Raw genomic sequence first — 23357 nt, forward strand, 5'->3', positions numbered from 1 at the left:
CCCCTGCTATCAGAGATGCCTACTCTGAGCTGTCTCCCTCCTCTTTTGCGTACACATCAGCTTTGCTTTGATCTCTTACTGTCAAAGCATCAGTTGTCAAAGACGTAGATTAACATTTCAGATTTATACGTTATTATTTGATACTTTAAGCAAGAGATGTATAAGTAAATGGTATTATTCCAAATGAAAAAAAATCGGGTAACAAAATTTGCTAATTGGCAAAAAGCTCGCTAACGAGGTTACAGCCAAATTTGTTTTTGTTATTTTAATTATTATTAATTGACTCATTCTAATTCTAAATCGATAAGTGCCTGAATTGTAAAACACCTTTGGTCCTCAGTTTTTTAGATTATGAGCAAGCTTCCGATTGTGTTCATAGAAGAGCTTTAGCAAAGGCTCCTAGTCTGATATACCAGACACAAACATTAAAGTGATCAGTGCTGTGTACGAGAATAACACTGCTGTGGTTAAGGTAGGAAATGAGGTTAGAAGCTGGTTTTGTATTAAAGCAGGAGTTAAGCAGGGTTGGGGTATATCCCCCTTCATATGGGTCATTCTGATGGGCTTTGTCTTAAGGAGCACAGGAAAGGCAATGGGAAATCACGAAATCAAATGGGGAGGAAAAAACTCTCCTGGACTTAGATTATGCTGATGATTTAAGCATTCTAGATGAAAATGTGACATAATTAATGAACTTTTAGAGGTTTTGTGAGTTCAAGGTGCTAGAATAGGTGTGAAAACTAATGTTTAAGAAGACTAAATCACTAAGGTTTGGAATAAATGAAGAGAAAAAGATAAGGTCTAAAGAAAGATTTAAAGGAAATGGAAACTTTCTGGAAGGGTGAAATTGGAACTGGAAATTGGAATATATATATATATATATATATATATATATATATATATATATATATATATATATATATATATATATATATATATATATATATATATATATATATATATATATATATATATATATATATATATATATATGTTTATGTTAATATAAAATTTACGCTGAAATAAGGAGACGAAAAAATGCGGACAATCACTTCACCGATTGGACAGCAGGAGAGCTACAAGAAGCCACAATGCAGCGTAGAGGAACTCCATCTTCGTGAATGTTTGGGAGATTTTACAATTTAGGAGAGGAGTAGCCTTTAGGATAAAGAATCATAAACATCTGTGTAGCAATGAGTCTTTCAGTTTTTAAAATCCAAGTTCTTTCTTGTTTTTCTTTTGAAGTTTTCGGTGAGGCATGAATCTATAGGCTTATAAGTATGTGTGTTGGATAAAATATATCGAGAATAACAACTTTGTTCCCTATCTCAGTCCTAGTGATAATGATATCTGGGTCTTTTTCCAATTTTTTGAGAAATTGCGTGTCCTTATGATTTCTTACCTTGAGGAATACAGAGTGAAATAAAAAAGACTGTTAACCATATATACTCGCGGTGAATTTGGATTTACCACAATACATCTTGGACCAAATTTATGTGACTCCTAACTGGAGACTATCGTTGAGAAATTTAAGCCCCATTCACAATGAGATTTAACTAATACTATTGTAACTAGAAATAATTAGAGCGAATCAGATTTTTCGTTTAATTTTCTGATCATAGGCAGTGCGCTAGCGCTGCCTAAGTAAAGAACGATGTGGGCACAATGTGTTTTTTTTTCTCCACCCGGGCACTTCGTATCGAAGGAGTTGTAGTAGAAACTTCGAAAAGGGCTCATTTGATTGGAAATTGGAGTGGCTAGTGCTCATTCAATGGGAAATTCAAAGGGCTAGTACCCTTTTTAATAGTCGAAAGTGATTGGAGGGCAACTAGCCCCCCCCCCCACCCCAATCATCCAATCAAAATTTTGAGATAACCCTTTTGTTCAGCGTAGTTAATTTCCAGATAGAAAATATGTTTTTTAGGAGGACACTCCCCCACAACCTTCAGGGCAAGATTTTAAGTTGTGCCCTGGGGGCATATAAGGTTTTTATAGAAGGTGTTTTCATAGAAACTTCAAAACAGGCTCATTCGATTGGAAATTCAAAGGGCTAGTACCATTTTTAATAGTCGAAAGTGATTGGAGGGTAACTTCCCCCCCCCCCCTCGCCCATCATTCCCCCAAACACATCCAATCAAAATTTTGAGATAGCCATTTTGTCCAGCGTAGTTGATTTCCACATAGAAAATATGTTTTTGAGGAGGACACTACCCCACAACCCTCTGGACAAGGGTTTTAAGTTATGCCCTGGGGCATATAAGGTTTTTATAGAAGGTGTTGTCGTAGAAACTTCAAAAAAGGCTCATTCGATGGGAAATTCAAAGGGCTAGTACCCTTTTTAATAGTCGAAAGTGATTGGAGTACAAATAGCCCCCCCCCCCCCACCCAACAAATACCACCCAAAAACAAACATACCCAAATTGAGAAAGCCCAATGTGTAAGCCGAGTTTTATTCCAGAAAGAAAATAAGTTTTTGTTTATGACACACACCCACAAACCTCAGGGCAAGGGTTTTAAGTTATGACCTGGGGGCATTAAAAGTTTTTATAGAAGGCATTGTCGTAGAAACTTCAAAACAGGTTCATTCGATTGGAAATTCAAAGGGCTAGTACCCTTTTTAATAGTCGAAAGTGATTGGAGGGCAACTAGCCCCCCCCCAGGCGCAGGATTTCCCCCAACACATCCAATAAAAATTATGAGATAGCAATTTTGTTCAGCGTAGTTGATTTCCAGATAGAAAATATCTTTTTTAGGAGGACACTCCCCCACAACCCTCTGGACAAGGGTTTTAAGCTATGCCCTGGGGGCATATAAGGTTTTTATAGAAGGTGTTGTCGTATAAACATCGAAAAGGGCTCATTCGATGGGAAATTCAAAGGGCTAGTACCCTTTTTAATTGTCGAAAGTGATTTGAGGGCAACTAGCCCCCCCCCACGCTCATCATTCCCTCAAACACATCCAATAAAAATTTTGAGATAGCCATTTTGTTCAGCGTTGTTGATTTCCAGATAGAAAAAATGTTTTTGAGGAGGACAGTCCCCCACAACTCTCAGAGCAAGGGTTTTAACTTATGCCCTGGGGGAATAAAAAGTTTTTATAGAAGGCATTGTCGTAGAAACTTCAAAACAGGTTCATTCGATTTGAAATTAAAAGGGCTATTGCCCTTTTTAATAGTCGAAAGTGATTGGAGGGCAACTAGCCCTCCCCCCACGCCCATCATTCCCCAAAACACATCCAATCAAAATTTTGAGATAGCCATTTTGTTCAGCGTAGTTGAATTCTAGATAGAAAATGTGTTTTGGAGGAGTACACTCCCCCACAACCCTCAGGGCAAGGGTTTTAAGTTATGCCCTGGGGGCATATAAGGTTTTTATAGAAGGAGTTGTCGTAGAAACTTCAAAACAGGCTCATTCGATTGGCAATTCGAAGGGTCAGCACTCTTTTTATTAGTCAAAAAGGATTGGAGGGCCACTAGGGCGCCCCCCCCACGCCCCATCAATCCCCCAAACACCTCCAATAAAAACTTTGAGATAGCCATTTTGTTCAGCGCAGTTGATTTCCAGATAGAAAAAAATGTTTTTGAGGAGGACGCTCCCCCACAACCCTCAGGGCAAGGGTTTTAAGTTATGCCCAGGGGGCATTTAAGGTTTTTTATAGAAGGCATTGTCGTAGAAACTTCAAAACAGGCTCATTCGATTGGAAATTCAAAGGGCTACTACCCTTTTTATAGTAGAAAGTGATTGGAGGGCAAATAGCCCCCCCCCACGCCAATCATTCCCCCACACACATCCAATCAAAATTTTGAGATAGCCATTTTGTTCAGCGTAGTTGATTTCCAGATAGAAAATGTGTTTTTGAGGAGTACACTCCCCCACATCCCTCAGGGCAAGGGTTTTAAGGTATGCCCTGGGGGTATATAAGGTTTTTAAAGAAGGCGTTGTCGTAGAAACTTCAATAAAAGCTCATTCGACTGGAAACTCAAACGTCTAGTGCCCTTTTTAATAGTCGAAAGTGATTGAAGGGCAACTAGACCCCCCCCCCCTCCCCCCACGCCCACCCATCCTTCTCCCAAACACATCCAATAGAAATTTTGAGATTGCCATTTTGTTCAGGGTAGTTGATTTCCAGATAGAAAAAATATTTTTCAGGAGGACACTCCCCCACAACCCTCAGGGCAGGGATTATAAGTTATGCCCTGGGCGCATATAAGGTTTTTATTGAAATCTTTGTCGTAGAAACTTGAAAAGGGGCTCATTCGATTTGAAATTCAAAGGACTAGCACCCTTTTTAATAGTCGAAAGTGATTTGAGGGCAACTAACCCCCTCTCACGCCCACCTTTTCCCTAAACACATCCAATCAAAATCTGTAGATAGCCATTTTATTGAACGTAGTTGAAAGTTTTGGAAATTAGGTCTTTAAGGATGACAACCCCTCCTCCAACAGCCCTTCGGGCAAGGGTTGTAAGTTATGCCCTGGGGGTATATAAAGTTTTTTATTGAAAGCGTTGTCGTAGAAACTTCAAAAGGGCTCATTCAATTGGAAATTGAAAGGCCTAGTGCCTTTTTTTATAGCTGAAAGTGATTGGATAGCGACTAACGCCCCTCTCACGCCCACCATTTTCCCAAACACATCGAATTAAAATTTTGATATATCCATTTTGTTCAACGTAGTTGAAATTCTGGAAATTTTTTCTTATAGGATGCCCTAGGGGCTCATCAAGTTTTTATTGAAAGCCTTGTCGTAGAAACTTGAAAATGGTTAATTAAGTTAGATATTGAAAGGGCTAGGGCCTTTTTAAATAGTTCAAAGGGATTTGAGAGCGACTAACGCCCCTCTCACGTCCACCATTTTGCCAAACACATCGAATCAAAATTTTGAGATATCCATTTTGTTCAACACAGTTGAAAGTTCTGGAAATTTTGTCTTTAGGATGATAACCCCCTCAGAGCCCTCAGTGCAGGGGTTGTAAGTTATGCCCTGGGGGCATATAAAGTTTTTTATTGAAAGCGTTGTCGTAGAAACTTCAAAAGGACTCATTCAATTGGAAATTGAAAGGGCTAGTGCCCTTTTTAATAGTTGAAAGTGATTGGATAGCGACTACCGCCCCTCTCACGCCCACCATTTTCCCAAACACATTCAATCAAAATTTTGAGATATCCATTGTGTTCAACGTAGTTGAAAGTTCTGGAAATTGGGTCATTTAGGATGATATCCCCCTCAGAGCCCTCAGTGCAAGGGTTTTAAGTTATGCCCTGGGGGCATATAAGGTTTATATAGAAAGCTGTTATATATGATTTATAAAATAGATTTTAGTCTTCCTCAAATCCAATTTTTATTTACAAGATATTCTACCTATTCATGAGGTAGAAACTTTGCGAGTCGCTGGCTGGACGCTGGTCTTATTTATTATTCATCAAGAGAAGTAGAAATCTGGTAAAAACGAAATGGCTGTGGCATTTCAGAATCCTTGCAGAATAGTTGAAATATCTAAGAGCTATGTTTTTCTAACAGAATTAATAATCAAAATTACTATTATTTTTATTCCTCGAAAATTATTGTATACTAAACTTCGAATACCTTATCACAGAATTCATCATTTATCTTTGAATATTAGTGCGTCGAAAAAAAACTCCTTCAGGCAAACTTCAGAAGTATATTAGAACTGCGGGATATGGCTATAGTTATCGTGAATGAAAATTAACTTATCCACTCTGTGTGGACTGAGGCCATTTTTTTTCTAAGTCACTATCATAGTCACAACCAGGCCTACCACCAAAAATAGTCTTTCTGTGGTCACACTAGTCGAAGGAATAGACAATAACTTGCTGGCAAGTGCGGCAACGTAGGAAATTTCATGGTGATTCTGTCTTTGGAACAGAAGAACGTTGCCGTCACCGTCGTCTTTGGTTTCTTCCTATGTCTTTAAAAGGATGAAGTATAGTGCAACTTGGTTCCTGATTGGTTCCGGCTTTTTCCGATTCACTACTCATTTTTAAGACAACTTCCTTGTTCTCTTTTTCTGCCTTCCTTTTTTGGGGAATGTTTCTTCAAACTAAAAAAAAATTCAAAGAAAATCATTTTTTCACACGACCTCTTTTCCACACCACCCAGGAGGCAGAGGTCAAGGCTTGCGTTTTTTTTTATAGAGGTATCGCCATTAGCCACTAATCCTCTGATTAATTTTCATTAAAAACAATTATTGAAAATTTCAAAAATTGTTTTTAATGAAAATTATAATAATACAAGTTCTTACTAAGCCAAATTTAATGAATATATATGTTTTTAAAAATATTTAGTATGGTCCACTAAGCGTCCTTTAGAGCCTGTTGCTTGGATTTATAAAATTCACATATGTTGTGTATTATATTTTAAAAAAAACCTCTTTTGCATACCATCCAAGAGGTAGAGATCTAGGTACGTTTTTTTTTAGAGGTTTCGGCAGTTTCTTTTACTCGTTGATTAGTCAAATATTACTTATAAATAGTGCAAGCAAGTAAGAAACTAGTAGCCAACTTACTAGTTGTCTACTATAGCCACTAATCCTTTCTTTGATTTTTATTAATCATATTTACTTAAATTTAATATATATCCCAAGAACGACTGAAGGTATTATGTTTTAACTTTCGGGGCTGCTTCTGCTCTTAAAATTTAACCAAATCAAAATAGCGTAAGTGTATCCAAGCTATCAAAGAAAGTGAACAGATTTTTTTGCGAATAGTATCAAGTTTTCCATTTCAGGTCAACTAGAGGAGTTATGAAACTAAATTAAACACTACTATTTGTGTCCAGATTTTTAAGAGGGTGTATGTTGTTAAAAATTGCTGAAAATTTTTCTCCATCCTACAAATATCAAGCCAAACTATAAATTCTTAAAAAAATGAAAAGATTTAAAGTATTATTTTCTTTTTCTCTGAAAAGACTATGTCAATATAAAACGAACAGAAATTAATTAAAAAAAACTTTTTCCACAAAATATGATTTTTAAAGAAAATTTAAGAACTTTATTAAACCAGAAATTAGCGAAAATAAAACCAAATAACCCACCAAGCGTGAAACTCCCATAAATCAGCATCAATACATATTTGAGACCCAAAAACAAAAATAACTTACAATAAACAACCAGGTCAAACTCAAAACGAGCATAAATTAACTTAAGTTGGGTTCAAAATCCCTATGCCTTTCCAAGGCAAGTATATAATTTGCACTTTACGGAAAGCAATGTAAATGTTTTTACTTCTATAACTTTAATAAATCAAATAATGTTAACAGTTTGATTACTAAATATCAGCATACGATATTAAACGGACAATGCACATTCATTTGTATTTTTTTCAGTAAAGTGCAAATTATGTTCTGGCTTTGGGAAGGCATAGGGGTTTTTAGCCTATTTTTTCAGTTTCTGTTCTTTTACCTGTTTTCTGTTTGTTTCTTTTTTTTGTTTAACCAAGTGTTTGCCTTATGCTATTGTTAAGACTTGCTACCTTGGGGTGATTGAAAGGTCTTCGTGCTTTGATCACCTTCTTCACCTTTTTCTAACCAAGGCTTTCAAGTTCTGGTGATAAATTGATGTAGAACAAGTTGCTGAATGTGAATCTGATGACAATGATTATGAAGTGGAAGAAGGCTCAAGTAGAGAGCAAGAGACTGATGCAGACGAAGATGATCTACCCGATGTCAAAGACGAGGATATTGCTAATACCTCGTCTGATATGGATGACCCTGTCAAGTTGGATGAAGAAAGTGCACGTGATGAGTGGGCTGAAACTATATCTGATTTTGGAGGGAACATTAAAGAAATAGTTTTTATTGTATTTCATTTAGCTAGCTCTTTTAACTAATGCTTTTTCAGCCAAGAAGAAGATCTAGTCTAACTACAAGACATCCTCCGGAGATTGAGAACCTGTAGCTCAGTATTAACTTAAAAGGTGGTCCAAAACAGAGCCAGAAGCTTGCAGTACTGTTACCTTAGATCTTACAACAAAATAAGTAAGGTTGGGCAGTTTACAAAGAAGTGGAAAGGGCTTTATATTACAGTTCAGTAGAAAAGGAGACTCTAGTGAGTTCTCAGTGTTTCTATTTAACGAATTTTAGACACCATCGATGTATCAGTAGCTGCAAGCTAGTAAAGAGCAAATCTCGGTTCTACAGTAACCGAAAATAAAAAAAATGTGTTTCAAGAAAAACTGTTCTATAAAATTTTTTTATTTAAGATAAGATAAGATAGCCTAAGGGTTTATTCCAAAAACAACACAACGCAAAAAAAAAATGACCTTCCATAAGCTAACGCTTGTTCGGAAGTATTTACCCTCTTAAAATTAACACTTATAACAACATAATAAAGATAAAGAAGAGAAAAAAAAGAGAAAAAGAAGAAAGAAAGAAAAAAAGAAGAAAAAATGAAAATCTTACACTCACTCGGCTCCTGGTCGCAATAACCAAAAATCAATACTTCACATACTCCAAAACTTCCCGCCGCCATCCCATAAATAATAAATAAACGAAACAAAAAAAATAAATATATATACGAAAAACGGGAAAAACAGGTTCCAGGCAAACCTGAGAGTGACTCAACTCTACCACCCTTTAAAAAAATTCATACAAATTCATACCTATGGAGACAAAGGGTTTTAAGGTCCCGACGGAATTCACATAGATTCGCTGACCTTTTTAAAGAAACAGGCAAAATATTCCAGACAACTGGCCCCACAAGACGTATTGAAAATAGCGATCTAGTATTAATAACTTGAGGTGTCCGTAATTCTCTAGCATGACGAGTAGGACAATTGTGTACATCATCACCAGAAATAAATAAATTTAAAAAACACTTGGGAACCAAATTAGAAAAATACTTAAACATAAATAACCCATGGTAAAATTTCCCAAGACCTGACACAGGGATAATATTTAACTGTACATATTGGGATCTCACCGAGGTTCTCCGATTATCTCCGGACAACACTCGCAGTGCCATTATTTTGTATCACACGTAACTGCTGCAAATGCACTGAAAATGTGATAGACCATTTGATGCTGATTCTGCAACGTTAATTATTACCTCCATTAAACTTCAATGTTAACCTTAATACAAAAACAAATTTCCCTTATTCTCCAAAAAAAAAAGCCCAAAACCTTTCGAAAATGGCATTGGATCGAAATATAAGGTACACTATTGAAATCGCCATGGTTGAAAACCCCGAACTGGAGGTATACAGTCCCCACCCCAAAAACCAATGAAATTCGTATTTTAACACGGATAGTTCAAGCAATCCAATGTGCAAGAACAACTGATGGAGCACTCGAAATAAGAATGTTTCTAAGTGAAAAATTCAAAGTTTGACCTTCAGTTTGTTTTCTATTTTGTTCAAAGCGGTTGTGCTTTTGTGTTTGAAAGGAAAGTTTATTCCTTTTATTTCATACTCTGTTGTTCAAAATCATGAGGTGGCAAGAACGAAATCGTGCTATGGCCATGTCTTCTAATAGGTTTTAGAATCGCCTGTACTGGTAGGGTCGTATTGTATGCGCGTGTAGTTGATTGAAAATAAAATGGATTAGTGGATTTGGGATTGTTTCAGTGTGGTTTCCTTATGAAAGCTTGGGAGTTACAGCGTATAACTCACCCAGTATAGATAACAGGGTGCATGATCTGCACCCTGTAAAATGCAAAAGTATTTTTTTTTCATCATTTTTTCCGTTTCTGTTTTTCTGAAACACAGAAACAGTGCCGATGCTTATTCTAAACGGCCAGACCAGGACAAAATCTAGGAAGAAAACATCTAGAGTTTAAAATTTTTTTAATGTTCAAGTTTTAGAGACTGTTCCTTTAAACGAGACTTGGCCATGAAAAAGTCTTGACGAAACGATTTTTGAACTATTCTTGATATTTGCTTAAAATCTATAAGTGAAAGAATTTGCTATAAAAAGTGTTGAAACTCGAAGTTGTATTTTTAAGGAAGAATCGTTGGTATTTATCGGCTATTAAAATTTGGATCAATGGCTGAAAACCAACCCTATCACTAAGTCTTTTTCTGATCAAACAGTTCGTGGTAACGAACTGTAAGTAAGGAGCGAACCGGCTCAATAATAACTGAAACTCTGAAAGACGGAATTTTGATACCAATAGATACATCAAAAGAATCAAATTTTTATGCTTATTTCAAATATATAAATTTCATCAAGTTTAATCTTACCCATCAAAAGCTATGCGAATGAGAAAATTTGCCTCATTTCCGAAAAAAGGGGGAAACAACCCCTAAAAGTCATAAAACCTTAATGAAGATCACTACATCAGATTCAGCGTATCAGAGAATCATACTATAGAAGTTTCAAGCTCCTATCTTTAAAAACGCAGAATTTTGTGTTTTTTTGCCAAAAGAAAGATCACGGATGCGTCTTTATTTGTTTGTTGTTGCGCTAAAGTTTGGCTTTGCCTCACAACTTTATTTTGTAAAACAATAAAAAACTTTAGCGTAAAGAGCGAGGCGTTGAGGAGGGGACAGCCCCCTTCATATACGGAATAATGTCTGTTCGTTTTAAGTTTTATTGTCGCTCCTTACTTTCAGTTAAAAAAAAAACTTTTTTTTATTTAATTGTGTACCTAGATTGAGGCGGAAAAGAACAAAATCCGGAAGAAGTTTCTGTGTCAAAAGTGCTGTAAAATTTTTTATTGGTTATTTAGGTTAGCGTGTTTTAGAAAGAAAGGGAAATTGTTAAGAACAGACTTGGTCGTATGCTTCCTGCTAAATTTATGGTAAATAATTTCTGAGGTCACCCTGACTAATTATTACAAAACGAAAAACGAGGAATAGTGATAAAAAACAGGGACATAATGGAAATACTTCGGTTGAGAGCTCCTCAACCGTTCTCAGTGCATAATTAAGAATCAAAAATGCAGATAATAGTGTACAGGACAATCTTAAAGATGAGCCTTAAAAACAAACACTAAAGTAGAAAAGGCCCTTTCTACGTAATGATGAATGGGCAAATGAACAAAAAGTCTGATGTTGACTGGCTATTCACACTTACAATTGGGAATTAATTTTTTTCGAGGCTTTTTTAAAAAAAACTCTAATCGCTTATCATTCATGGTATTATGAGGGATCTTATTTGGTTGCGAAAAATGATTTTGTCAAAAAAAAAGGAATAAAAATAAAAAATCTAACGAATGGAATCAGAATGAGTCTGGCAAGATATCCGAGCTTATGCATGAATTGGTTTCTATTTTTATGGAAATAGATAGCTTGATAAAGGGAAATGGTATTATTGATCTATAAAGATTAGGAAAATAAAAAAAACCTCTTCATCTCAATCAAGTACGGTTCAAAACGGTGAATCTTTAAAATAATATTAGTTTAAGCATTTATAGTACATGGTTGTTTATTTATATTTCATAATCAGACGTTTACTTGGGCCTTTCAATTTAACCGTGGAAAATATGGTATTCCGCTGGCATCATGCAATACCACCAACTAAGAAGATATACTTCACTTCCCCTCTTAGATGCACACAGACACAGCTATTTGGGTTAGGGGATTAGAGAATTTTTGGACGTGGAGGGGGAGGGTCTAAAAAAAATCAGCTATATGTCTTTATTTTTCATGTTCCAGGCGGATAAACTATTTCTGACTCCCCTCCCCTATAACCACGTCTAAAGCTGTTTTTACAGTTGTGCTTAGATCGAGGAAACAAAGAAAATCAGAGTAGTTTTGGTTAATTTAAAAATTTTATTTTCTTCCAAAAAATGTTAGTAACATATACGGCAAAACACATTTACGCTTGAGTTTCCTTTTATTCAAAAATTTCTCATTTCGGGGTTGCTATTACTAACTTTGGATCAATATAGATGGAAGAAATAAAAACATTCTAAAGTTACCCGTATAATTTCAACAGCGGTCTATGCAGATGAGAGAAAAGTCATAGTATTTAATAGTGCTGACTTTTTCGTACTTTATTTTAGATGTATATATTGAACTGGATGGTGAAAGAATCGAACCTTTATTGATCTACTTAGGATACCAAGAAGATCATGATGCAGTTACATCTAACGATCCAGATGATATCGAAGAAGAAGCTAGATGCGCAGCTTTTTCTGTAACACCCCCGGGTGTTAATGAAATTAAATTAGACTCAGGAAATGAGGTAGAATTTTTTTTTAACTTTTTGCCTTTTGTCTCAACGGATGCAATAAAAAGTGAGTTTCAAGCTATTATTCGATCACATTTTTGTCTTGACATCTCTTGGCACTTTTAATATATTTCACTTCGCGGAACACCAACGCATTGTTCGCTCAAGAAAATCGATTGTCTTGAATCCGAAATGAAGTAATCTGGCCTTACTGCTCAGGCATAAGTCTTGGTAAATATGTCGCTCCTAGTCATAGAGGTTTGCGTGGTTAAACCCTCCTCAATTCTAATAAGGTAAATCATCTACAATTCGGAACTTTTTATTGTTAAAACTGAATAAAGCCTATATTTTACTTATTACCCATCTCTTAAAATTTTATAAACCCAGATGTAGAAATAAGGCTCTGGATGTTTCCAGGATTGCCACTTGGGTATTATTGTAACCGAAAGCCTTCCCTATATTTTCTATTTCTGTTTTACATACATTTAAGTCTATATTAAAATAAATGGTCTCCAAGTCAGGCACTGAGGGAAATCTAGGCAATATAAATTATATTTATGAATAACTGTTCAAATCGCAAGCTGTGTCATATCTCTATAGGACATACTAATAAATCGGTAGAATTTCTTCGGTGATTGAAGTGTAAATTTGGATTTCAAAATAAAGACTTGGTTTATATATTTTTTTTTCTATAAATGTAACAGCCTCAGTATTTTGGATTGATAAAGGATATTTGTAAAAAAGTTTCTCGTGGCTTTATTTGTGGATAAAATTTTGACTTGTTCCACTTTTAAGATTTCTTTTTTAATAGCTATAAGATAATGTTTTCCAGAAAAACCTTTTTCCTGTAGACTTTTAAAAGCCTGGACTTACTTAAAAGGCATCAGAGTCTTTAACTTTGAGTTTGTTTATAATTTTTCAGACTGATGTCGGTGATTGGAGCCCAAGTCCCCCCGAAATACTCCCATATCGTGAGAAGGTGTTATTCGACAGGACTTCTTTCGATGCTTCTGCAATGAATAGTAAGCTTATTAATTATTCCCTCTGTTGTGGACTTGTATTAAGTCTTAGAGAAATTTCAGGAAAAAAAACTATTGAAAAAAAATTATTCATTTCATTCATAATTATCAAAAAAAGTACAAGCATAAACTTGGATGATGGAAATTTCAGGATAAATTCTATTTAGATAAACTTAACTGAAAAATAAGCTTCAATCTTCTTGCTAATATCGAAGAATAATAATGTAAACTCAGAAATTCAACACACAAAGCGTTTGAATTTATTTAGTGAAAGCAAGTTTGATCCAATAAGCTTTGGTAATATCAATGTTAATTTAAGAAGTTAGTGTACTTCCGATTTAAAGGCCTTAAATCGGTTCTTACTTTAATTCAGTTTTATTTTATAAACCTAGATCATGCATACAATTTTTATGTAAAAACATTTATTTCATTTTATTATAATTTGAAATCGGACCTGTCCATCCCATAAATCTCAAAATTGCTTACAATTTCATATATTCTTCAAGGATTTTTAATGTTTATCTTTTCAATTCTTGCCACGAGAAAATGCAATTTTCTTTTTCAAAAATAAAAAATAAATCCAATTTTATTATAATAAAGAAAACGAAATAAACAAATATCGTAATTTTTAAAACATGGATATGGTATATAATTTTGATTGTTTCGGATAATTGCATTTTTATTGATTCAGATTTATTGACACGTTATTCAGTTCGTGCTATAGAGCTTTAAGGAATAATGTATACTAATAGCAACCGAAACTCCGAAAAAAGGAGTTGTATATAACAATATACGTACAAAAAGAAACAACGAAAGTACGAAGAACAATAGGGAAATCTTTTTGCAAGACAGTGAAGATAATTTGAATGAATATTTCGGCCCTATGTCCAAGGGCCTTTAGGAGATTTTTTTAGTGTCTTTAGGAGATATCCCTATAAAAATAAACTTTGTTCAAAGGACTAGAGAACCAAGGAAATCGTGACTCTATAATTGATTTTGGATAATTCGGATCCCCCTCCTTGCAAATATTTGAAGGGCTATAGTTTTTCGGGGATGATTTATCCCTCTTGAACATTGTTATACGAATATTAAACTTAAAGTAGAAAACTGAGGTCGAAAGGAGGACTCGTAGATTTCCTCACATTTAAGATACTTGGATCAGACACTTCGTAGTAACACAATATTTATCAGAAGCAACGCTATAGTGTTGCTTATAAGAAAGAGCCATAAGGCTTCCATTTTTTATTATCTTTTTTTCCCCTAGAGGCACTTCATATTAAAAGAATGGTCGTATAAACATTGGAGGGGGCTCATTCTATTGCGAATCGGAAGTTCTAGTGCACTTGTTAAGAATCAAAAGTGATCAAAGGGAAACTAACCCTCTCCCGCGCCATCTTTTCGGCAAATAAATCTAATAAAAAGTTTGAAATAGCCATTTTGTTAAAAATAGTCCAAACATCACATAGCTATACCTCCAGGGTTGACAGGACCTTCCACAGCCTCCAGGGCAAGGGCTTTAAGTTATGCGAGCTATCCATTGTTAATATAAAAGGTTTTTATGGAAGAGGTGGTCGCAAAAACTTTGGAGGAGGCTCATTCGATTGGAAATCGGGAGTTTTACCTCCCTTTCTAAAAAGTGATCGGAGATACCCTTATTTCACCAAATGCTTCCAATCAAAATTTAGATATAGCCTTTTTGTTAAAAACAGTGCAAAGAGAAAAAATATGCCTCTTGGGTTTAAAAAACTCCCTCGGTCTTCGGGCTGTGGGGGCCCGAATATTATATAAGTTTAAATAGAATGACATATAAGTTTTTATGGAAGGGGTGGTCATATACAATTTGGAGGGGCTTATTCGATTGAAAATCAGAAGTTCTAGTATCCTTCTTAAGATGCTAAGGGAATCGGAGGGAAATTAGCCACCCCCTATGTCCTTTTCCCCCCAAATGCACCAACTAGTAAATATTTCTAGTTTTGAAATGGTTTCACTTTTGACGCACAATTTTGATTGATCTTTGATCTGTCATAAGCTTCTTGGTAATAAGTGTCAAAGACAATCAATTAATTTTTTCCGGATTATTACAGGATTGATTGGTGCTGTATTTTTAGTGGTGTCCATGTTGATTAGTAGTAAGTGTAAAAGGTTATCATTTAATTTTTTTTTAGGATTATTAGTCGGAATTGGTGTCGTATTTTTAGTGCTGATTATCTTCGTATCCCTCTATATGTGGCGGCTAAATCTCACTTATAAGAGAAGAAAAGAAGAAGAAGATGAGCCTTTACTGTTTCACCCTCCAGTGATGACAACGAGACAGCCAACCAAGTCGAGTATTAAGCCTACTCATGCGACTAAAGTAGGTGTACCTTGATATTCTAGTTTATGTTCACTTTGGTAATAACATCTTTGTAACTGTAAAAACACTATTACTGGTTAAGCCCCTATAAATCGAGATGGAAAGTTGTTATAGTAATCTCCTCTCTTTCTCCGTGTGTGTCCTTTTTATTACTGTCTTATTTCATTTTTTTTAATACAAATCCTAACAGTCTCATTCAAAAGGGCGTAATGCCCGATTGGTAATCCTGCTGAGCCTGCATAAGTGCTAAGAAATTAAAATGGCGTTAAAAATACATTGAATATTTTCAAAAAAGTTTTTTTTTTAATTTATTCCTAAGACGAACAAACAAATGCACAAACAATATTGGCAGCACACCAAAAGCGTTGGTTACGAGGGTGTGCTACTAATTAGAAAATAATATCAACAATAAATTATGTTCTAGCACATATTGTATTCATATATATGTTCTTATAGCCTATATATTACAGCACAACAACAAGCACTTCAACATAGTCTCTCTAGTAAAGCTCTATGGCCAGGAAAAAACAGGGGAGAAAAAATAAAAGGGGGAAAATTATCGTACGAATTTCTGAGACTCCCCCCCCCCTCCTCCCTTTTTCAAGGACAATCCCAAACGCTTGTTGTAAGATTATTGTGGACTGCCCAAAAATGTAATCAGATACAGCTAAGCTAGGATCAAAAGATATTTTGGGACCAAGGATAAAAAATATACTACAAAATATATTGATTATTTAAAAGGCAAAAATATGACATAAATAAATTCATAAAAACAGAGAAAAACCTGAAAGCTCCTTTTTAAAGTGAGGGGCTTTAACCAGTTAAATGCCCCTAGTCACGCTGATTCTCTTGGTTTTAACACAATCTATTAAAACAAAAGAGAGACCAGGGACGGATCTAGAGCATAATCTTGGGGGAGGTACATTGTGACAAGGGCACCAATGAGCAAGATCTTGGGCGGGAGGGGGGGACAGTGACAAAGGTGCCAATAGTTTACCAAATTGACAAATTTATTCTAAAAAAAAGAGTAAATAAGAAGAAAAAAAAGGATAAAACGGCACAAGAAAAAATCTTGGGGGGCCTGCGTCCTCCCCCTGGATCCGCCAGTGTGAGGGACCAATGCCATTTGTACATCTCTCATGTTCTCAAAGGTTGGAGAAGTCTCAACTTTTCCTTGGGATAGATTTCTCAATTTATATTCTTTGTGTTGCTGAAGGATAGAATGTAACAACAATTGAAAAAGAGAGATGATATTAAAAACTGAAATAAACAAGCTACAAATTAAAACATTTGGTTTTAACTAAACAACGTCCACGTGACACCGACCAATAATATTTTTCTTATATTTTTCAAAATTATTTGTATCTACAAAAACCCAAAACTTCAGATAATTCTTATGCCTGCTTTTATAGCATGCTTTGCCATATATTATTGAAACTCTTTCATTTGAAATCTGGTCTTCTATTGTTTTAATACCTCTTATTTAGGACGCCGGTGTTACCACTCATCCTAAGCTTGAGCCGAAGAAAAATAGGACAAATTCATTCGATGAATATATTAGCAAAAATATCTCTAGCGCCGACTATTCCAATTTGGCCAAATTAAATGGGACTGTAGGAAAGGAGTTTATTTCTTTGACTCATACAGGAACCCCGGAAATCAAAGCCGTGGAACAAGGTATGTAACAAAAGGCCACCAGAATCAGGATTGATTGGTATTTTCGTAGCAGACTGGAATTTTCGTATCCAACTCTCCCTTCCCATCAAAAAACAGCTTATTAAATGTAAATATTTTTTAAATCAAGTTGATCATTTAAAAAATCATCTTTTCAGCAGCAGGTCAATAGATAGATAGATAGATAGATAGATAGATAGATAAACAGATTTATTTTCCATATATCAGTAAAATAATTACATAACAATCTACAAATCCTCACAAAGGCTCCTTGGCCTGTTGGAGGGGGATTATGAAAAGATCAAATAAACATTAAACATTTAAACGCTTAAGATTTTAACAATACAAACATAACATTAATATTTAAACATATAAATATAAGCTTTTAAACTTTTGACATGTGAAGGCTTTGTTTCATAAAACGAAAAAAGGAGAGTTCACTAAATAAGCTTTATCAAGCTACAGTAAATCACAACATCTATAAAAAAAAAAAAAAAAAAAAAAAATATTGGCAGCAGGCAAAAGTAAAAAAAATTAAACACATGAAAACAAATATTTTTTTAATATTATTTTGAAGGTGCCAAACGAGGGGCATTTTCGAGCCGAATCGGGAAGGGTGTTCCATGTCAAATGACACGCAACGAGAGGATTAAAATCGGATCTTATTGTTGGTGTATGAGGAATTTGGGTATTTAGAGAACTACGGAGTTGATAATTAGACCCATCAGATACAAAAGAAGACGTAAACCTAAGGGACCTAGGAATATCACCATGGAGCTGAAGAAAAGCGAAACACGCACAGGAAAGAATATAAAGTTTTTTAATATGAAGTAACGGTTTAGTTGCCGAACGATTTACATCCTGGATAAGATTTATAGCTTTATCATAAGTATTCGAAAGCGGTTTGAGAAAAGAAGGGAAAGTAGACATCCATATGACTAAACAATAGGAAACATAAGAATGAATTAAGCTATGAAATAGGATTCTTAGAATTGGTCCTGGAAAGATATGTTTTAGTTTTCTTAGAATACCTCTCCTTCCCTCTCTACTTGGATCCGGGTTGCAGCGGTAGCTAGCAGCCTAGTAATATGAGCTAGAACCTAACTCATAGAACTAACTGTGGTTAGAACCAACTGAGTTAGAATCAACTGTGGAAGTGAACCTAACTGTATCCATTGTTAGTAGTGTCAGCTGAATTCTGCGTAAGGGTATTCTTATATTTTGATGTTATAACTTGACATCTTGCATTAGAAGAACCTAAAATGTCTAGTTTTAGCTCTTTTTTATTTATCGAAATATTTTTGAGTAATCTAACCCAAGAAATTTCACCCAAGAAATTAGAATAGAAACAAGGAGAATAATTTAAGCCAAGAAAATAGAATAAAAACAAAAGGAATAATTTTTGGAATCGCGTTACAAACGCTTGCTGTAATTTTATAAGTTTTTGATGCTAATCCTTAATGCTAATCTGTGCGTAGCTAACATAATAATATTTTACTAATGTTGTCATGTTGCCATTTTGCTTGTACATTAAATTAAACCATCCTATTTAAAAAGCTTGCAATTATTTTGTTTGATGTACCTTTTTTAAAGGCCAGATTTACCACAACTTTGCTTTTTTATAACGCATTTGATTTCGGTGGTATTTGCCTTAAACAAAAAGCAACTCAAATTATGCAAGTTATATAATAAAGGCTTTAATTTAATAGAGAAGTGCAATCATTTCCAGAAGCAATACCCTGCAGACTAGCAAGCCCATAATTTTCAAATGTTCAACTTAAGATAAGATAAAATTACATTATTGAAAAGCGAGGGAAATTATCAACTTTAAATCTCGGGTGGTGTTTTAGGATCTGAATGATATAACTCTCTGCTGCACTTTAATATATTGATAGAAAAATCTGAAGAAAATCGCTTTCATCAAGAGATGAAACTTACTTCACTAGTGTAGAACTTGATGCGTCCAATTTTAGAGCAATGATTTCCGTATTTCTGAAATGGCATTAATTAAAGCAGGTTAAGCCTCGGGTTAAGTTAATGTGTGCATCCCATGTTTGAACTGCCATCCTTATTTGTTCTTTACTTTATTGTGGTCCGCTCTTTTAAATTCAATTTTAGCTCGTCAACAATCTGAAGGAGAGGATGCATCTTTATCTTCAACAAAAGATAATCTTTCCGCTGGATATACTGACGACACAGCCGATATAGATGTTCTTAATGATGCAAAACCAAATCAAAATATAGCTGAAGACCTTATGGAGCATGCCGATGAGGTTTGTTTTCAATCCTGCCTATGAAACTTGCACCGATTGGAGTGGCTTCGCACACTTTCTTAAATTACTGCTACTTTAAGTACTCTCACTTTTTTAGAAATAGGGAGCTGCACTAACTATTTAGAAACTTTTTTAGAATTTTTTCTTGGCGATATTTGACCTTTCTCTTTCTTTTATGTGGGCTAGCGTACAACCTAAAGTGTTGGATATAATTTTCACTTGTAAAGTTAATATTTTTCTCATCATCAATAATCCTGTAGCCAAAAGGTTATATGAGCTTTTTTGACATGAAACACACTGAAGTCCACTTTTGGAATTTTTTAATATTTGAGTGAAAGTAAGTAATTGACTCTAAGGTTTGCACGTGCATAGAATAATTTTCTAGAAATACGTTCTAATTCCAAAAAGTGAATTGTTTATTTTGGCCTTTGAAAAATGAACAATCTCTTAAATCCCAATTTCACAAATTCTATACCAGGTTATGTTTCAGTAAGTCGTCCATACTGAAATGCACAATTAAAAGTATTCTATAGGCCTGCCTAGATAATGAAGTGTGTGTATATCTACGCTGAAAAATAGGATAGACCAATCAAGATAGAAACGTGCAATTTTATGGAGGCCAATTTTGAAACCATGAGAATGTGCAAAGGCAAAAGTGCAGAAATGTATAATTTCAAGCAAAAAAGAGGGAATAGATGACGTCATGACAACGAGTTTCGAAGGTGCAAGCTACCGATCCTAGCGAGCAAGGCAATCTGAGGTAAGCAGCGTCAAGCTACACTTAAGAGGATAAAGGCCCAAGCAAGCCTAGACGGTGATGAAATGCCGTAATAGTCAGGCTAAATGCGTTAAATTTATGCCGAATAATTTTAGAACCATAAGCAAAGAAATAGGCTACACAAACTCGATGAACCTAAACTAAAAAAAAAACAAATGAAAAGATTGAAATGTCCGAAACTACAGCTAAAATTTGTCGAGGGATATTATTAAAAGCCCTTTGTAAACAAACACATCTGAGATACCGTAATTGGTTACTATTAGGCTAATTTTGGTTAAATTGGTCATCAAATTAAAATCACACAGCTTAACTATCTTTCTATCGAAAATATTTAAGAACTTTGTTAATTGTTTTAAAAAATGGATCTATAGAATAGTGTCGAGAATTGTCTCGAGAATTAAAATGAATTTTTCACATTAAATGTCATATAATGAAAATTCACTGAGGTACTCTTCGAAACAAAGATTCCGAAGAAAATTAAAAATTTTAACGAAAATTATAACTGCTTTACTCGATGTTTAAGATAGAACTTAACAAATAAAAACAGTGCTCTTTTTTGTTTAGTTAGTAGAACTTAAAGATTGGATTTTTGAAATCTAATTCCTGACATATATGATGCATGGATTTGCATATTTAATTTAATTGTTCAAAGATATAATTTACGCATATCTCATGAAGGAAGTATCATTTTATCTAGGATAAAATTGTTGATCTGGTTGACGAAGAGTCGACAATTGAACCAAGCTTTTGGCACCAGAAAGTAATTGACTACGACCTAAATCCGTACCCTGAGCTGCAGCCAATAAAACCACTGGATAAGAAACATTCTCTGCGGCGTGCTCCTTTGGCAAGAATAAGTGAAATATAGCTAAAGGATAACTAAGGTGCCAGTGTAATCTACTACATGTTGACGCACAATGTATATATTGCACAGTAATTAATCATAATAAACAATAGCTTGTTACAGCATCAAATTACCTATGGGTAGCATTGCTGCCTGATTCTTGAATTCATTGAAATACGCTTGAATTATTTTAAATACGATTTGGTCAGTGCATGTTTGTAGTCTAAAGCTCCATAAATTATGTGCAGGTAGAATTTAATGATGGTGAAGAGATTGGTTTAGATCTCCTTCCATTTTTTGGAGAAGAGGACAACAAGTCTGACATAACCGACAGCCAATTTGAATGTGAAGCCCTGTCGAAAAAAGGTCTTCTATACTTTACTAATATTAATTGTTGCCGGGTTGGCTATTGTGCTTTTGTGTATAGTTGACAAATATTATGTGAGAAAGTCAAGTTTATTTAATTGTGAATTCTTCGTTCTTTGGTAAATATTTATCTTCCCCAAAAAAAGTGAAATTAGTATGCCCTGGCTTATTACTTTATATGGTACTATTATCATCATATTAATGGCCCTTATATCTGATTTGTGTTTGAGCAGAATGCTGGAATTGGTGCTTTTGCTTTAACCTGCTTTTAATTTTTTTGTTTTGCTCCATTTTTTCTTCGTTGGTGTTATATCTAAATTGTACACATATATATTTTTAATAGGGCTGTCGTGAGTCAAAACTGGATGCCATGAACACATATTCTCCCGGGCCCCCCTCATTTTTATCCCCTTGGATTTGCAGTATTCTATTAACTGGGAGAAAAAAGTAGTAAAAATACTGGGAAATAAAATATTTTTATAAATAGAAAAATGAAAACAGCGTTTAAGCTTGTGGTATCATAAGAAAATATAGAACACACTGAGGCTGAGACTTAGGGCATGTTATCCTATCACATCTTTAAAGATTCTGGTCTTATGGGCTAATTAAATTAACCACCCAATCATTTGGCTGTGGCTCATTTTTGCACAATTTTAATTGACACGCTATCATAATTCTTGTCGCAAATTATAAATACAATTGTTTTATTGTCTTTTTATTTTTAATTAAAAGGAAGGATTCATTTTCACTTAATTTAGTACTCTTTGTCTCAAAATTTAATTTCCTAGATTTTCGCCTCCTTCATACATCACTCCCATGTAACTTTATTGAGGGTACTTTCCCAAAAATGGCTATCATAAGTTACAACTAAACCAGTGTTGGGCGCTTCGATTAATGCAGCCTGAGTTCCTCATACTAAGAAATAAAAATAAGGCGTTGATTTTAACTTGAAACTCCAGACTCGAAATTGAGAAGTCTCACAAATCCATTTGAAAAAGTATCTCGGAAAACAGAACAAGAAATAATTTTAAGTCCCATAATTAGGTTTCAGACTTCTTGATTAAAATCATATTCGTTAGATGCTTCTTAGTAGAATAAACTCTATTTTATTAAATAAGGCATTTTTGAAATTGATAGTATTTCGTTAGTGCTAACGCAATAATAAGTAATTACGTTAAAACATTACTGTGCATTGAAAATCGTATAATTTCATTGGATTTTGTTTTTCAGGGGCAGAAAAAACTTTAGATAATGAGAAACGTAATGATGTACCTACCCTAACTCCAAAGCCTTTCAAACGACAGCATTCCATGCCTTTGACTAGTGTTGGTCTGCATCCGATTTATCTCAGCGATAATTGTCGCACATTCACTAACCCTATCAGCTACTTAGGAGGACCTAGAAGCAAGCAATTTAGACCCGTTTCTCAAGAATCTATAGTGTCCATAGATGATTAGCTTTGGAATTTTCTAGTCAGTGTTAGTGTTCTAAAGTCCTCACTTTCAATATTTATGAATATTTCGGAACAATAAATTAATTACAAACAGTAAGACCTCAGTTTTAAAGACTGTATTGTAGGTTTTCTCTTTGCGAAAAAGGAACAAAAAAAAAAATTACCTCTAGATTTTGTAAGTTCTCCGTCTTCAATTTGCTTTTAGTGGACTATGGAATTTATCTTCATAGATAAAAATATATGTATTATATATGGTATTCAGAAAATAGCTTACATTTGGAATAAGAAACGGCCAAGCGAAAGAAATATTTTTACTATAGACGTTTCATGGTGTACAGTAAAATTATTTTCTACTATCAATCTGAGAAAGTTATCGTGATGGTGCTCCCTTAATCAGCCCTCTGTAAATTTTCTTATATACTGAGTTGCAAACCCTTTTTTTGTGCTTAATATTCTTTTGTAATGTTTCTCAACAT

General features: G+C 34.6%; 1 protein-coding gene across 6 annotated transcripts in view; it reads left to right on the forward strand.

Moving 5' to 3' along the window:
- The window catches only part of axo (axotactin), a 228528-nt gene extending 205550 nt beyond the window's left edge, over positions 1-22978 (forward strand). For 2 of the 6 annotated variants that reach the window (XM_089100414.1, XM_089100415.1), the window contains exons 28-34: positions 11955-12136; positions 13044-13143; positions 15306-15493; positions 16981-17170; positions 19286-19440; positions 21311-21428; positions 22659-22978. In XM_089100414.1, the coding sequence (XP_088956540.1) occupies positions 11955-12136; positions 13044-13143; positions 15306-15493; positions 16981-17170; positions 19286-19440; positions 21311-21428; positions 22659-22885 (1160 nt within the window). In that variant the 3' untranslated portion in view covers positions 22886-22978. Of the gene's footprint in view, positions 1-11954; positions 12137-13043; positions 13144-15305; positions 15494-16980; positions 17171-19285; positions 19441-20915; positions 21107-21310; positions 21429-22658 lie in introns of those variants that run through there. The other 4 variants (XM_089100416.1, XM_089100419.1, XM_089100417.1 and 1 more) reach the window with 4 other exon arrangements.
- The last annotated feature ends 379 nt before the right edge of the window (positions 22979-23357 follow it).

The sequence above is a fragment of the Artemia sp. Qi Xiang Cuo genome, chromosome 14, assembly GCF_049724085.1.
Source record: "Artemia sp. Qi Xiang Cuo chromosome 14, ASM4972408v1, whole genome shotgun sequence".
NCBI lineage: Eukaryota > Metazoa > Arthropoda > Branchiopoda > Anostraca > Artemiidae > Artemia > Artemia sp. Qi Xiang Cuo.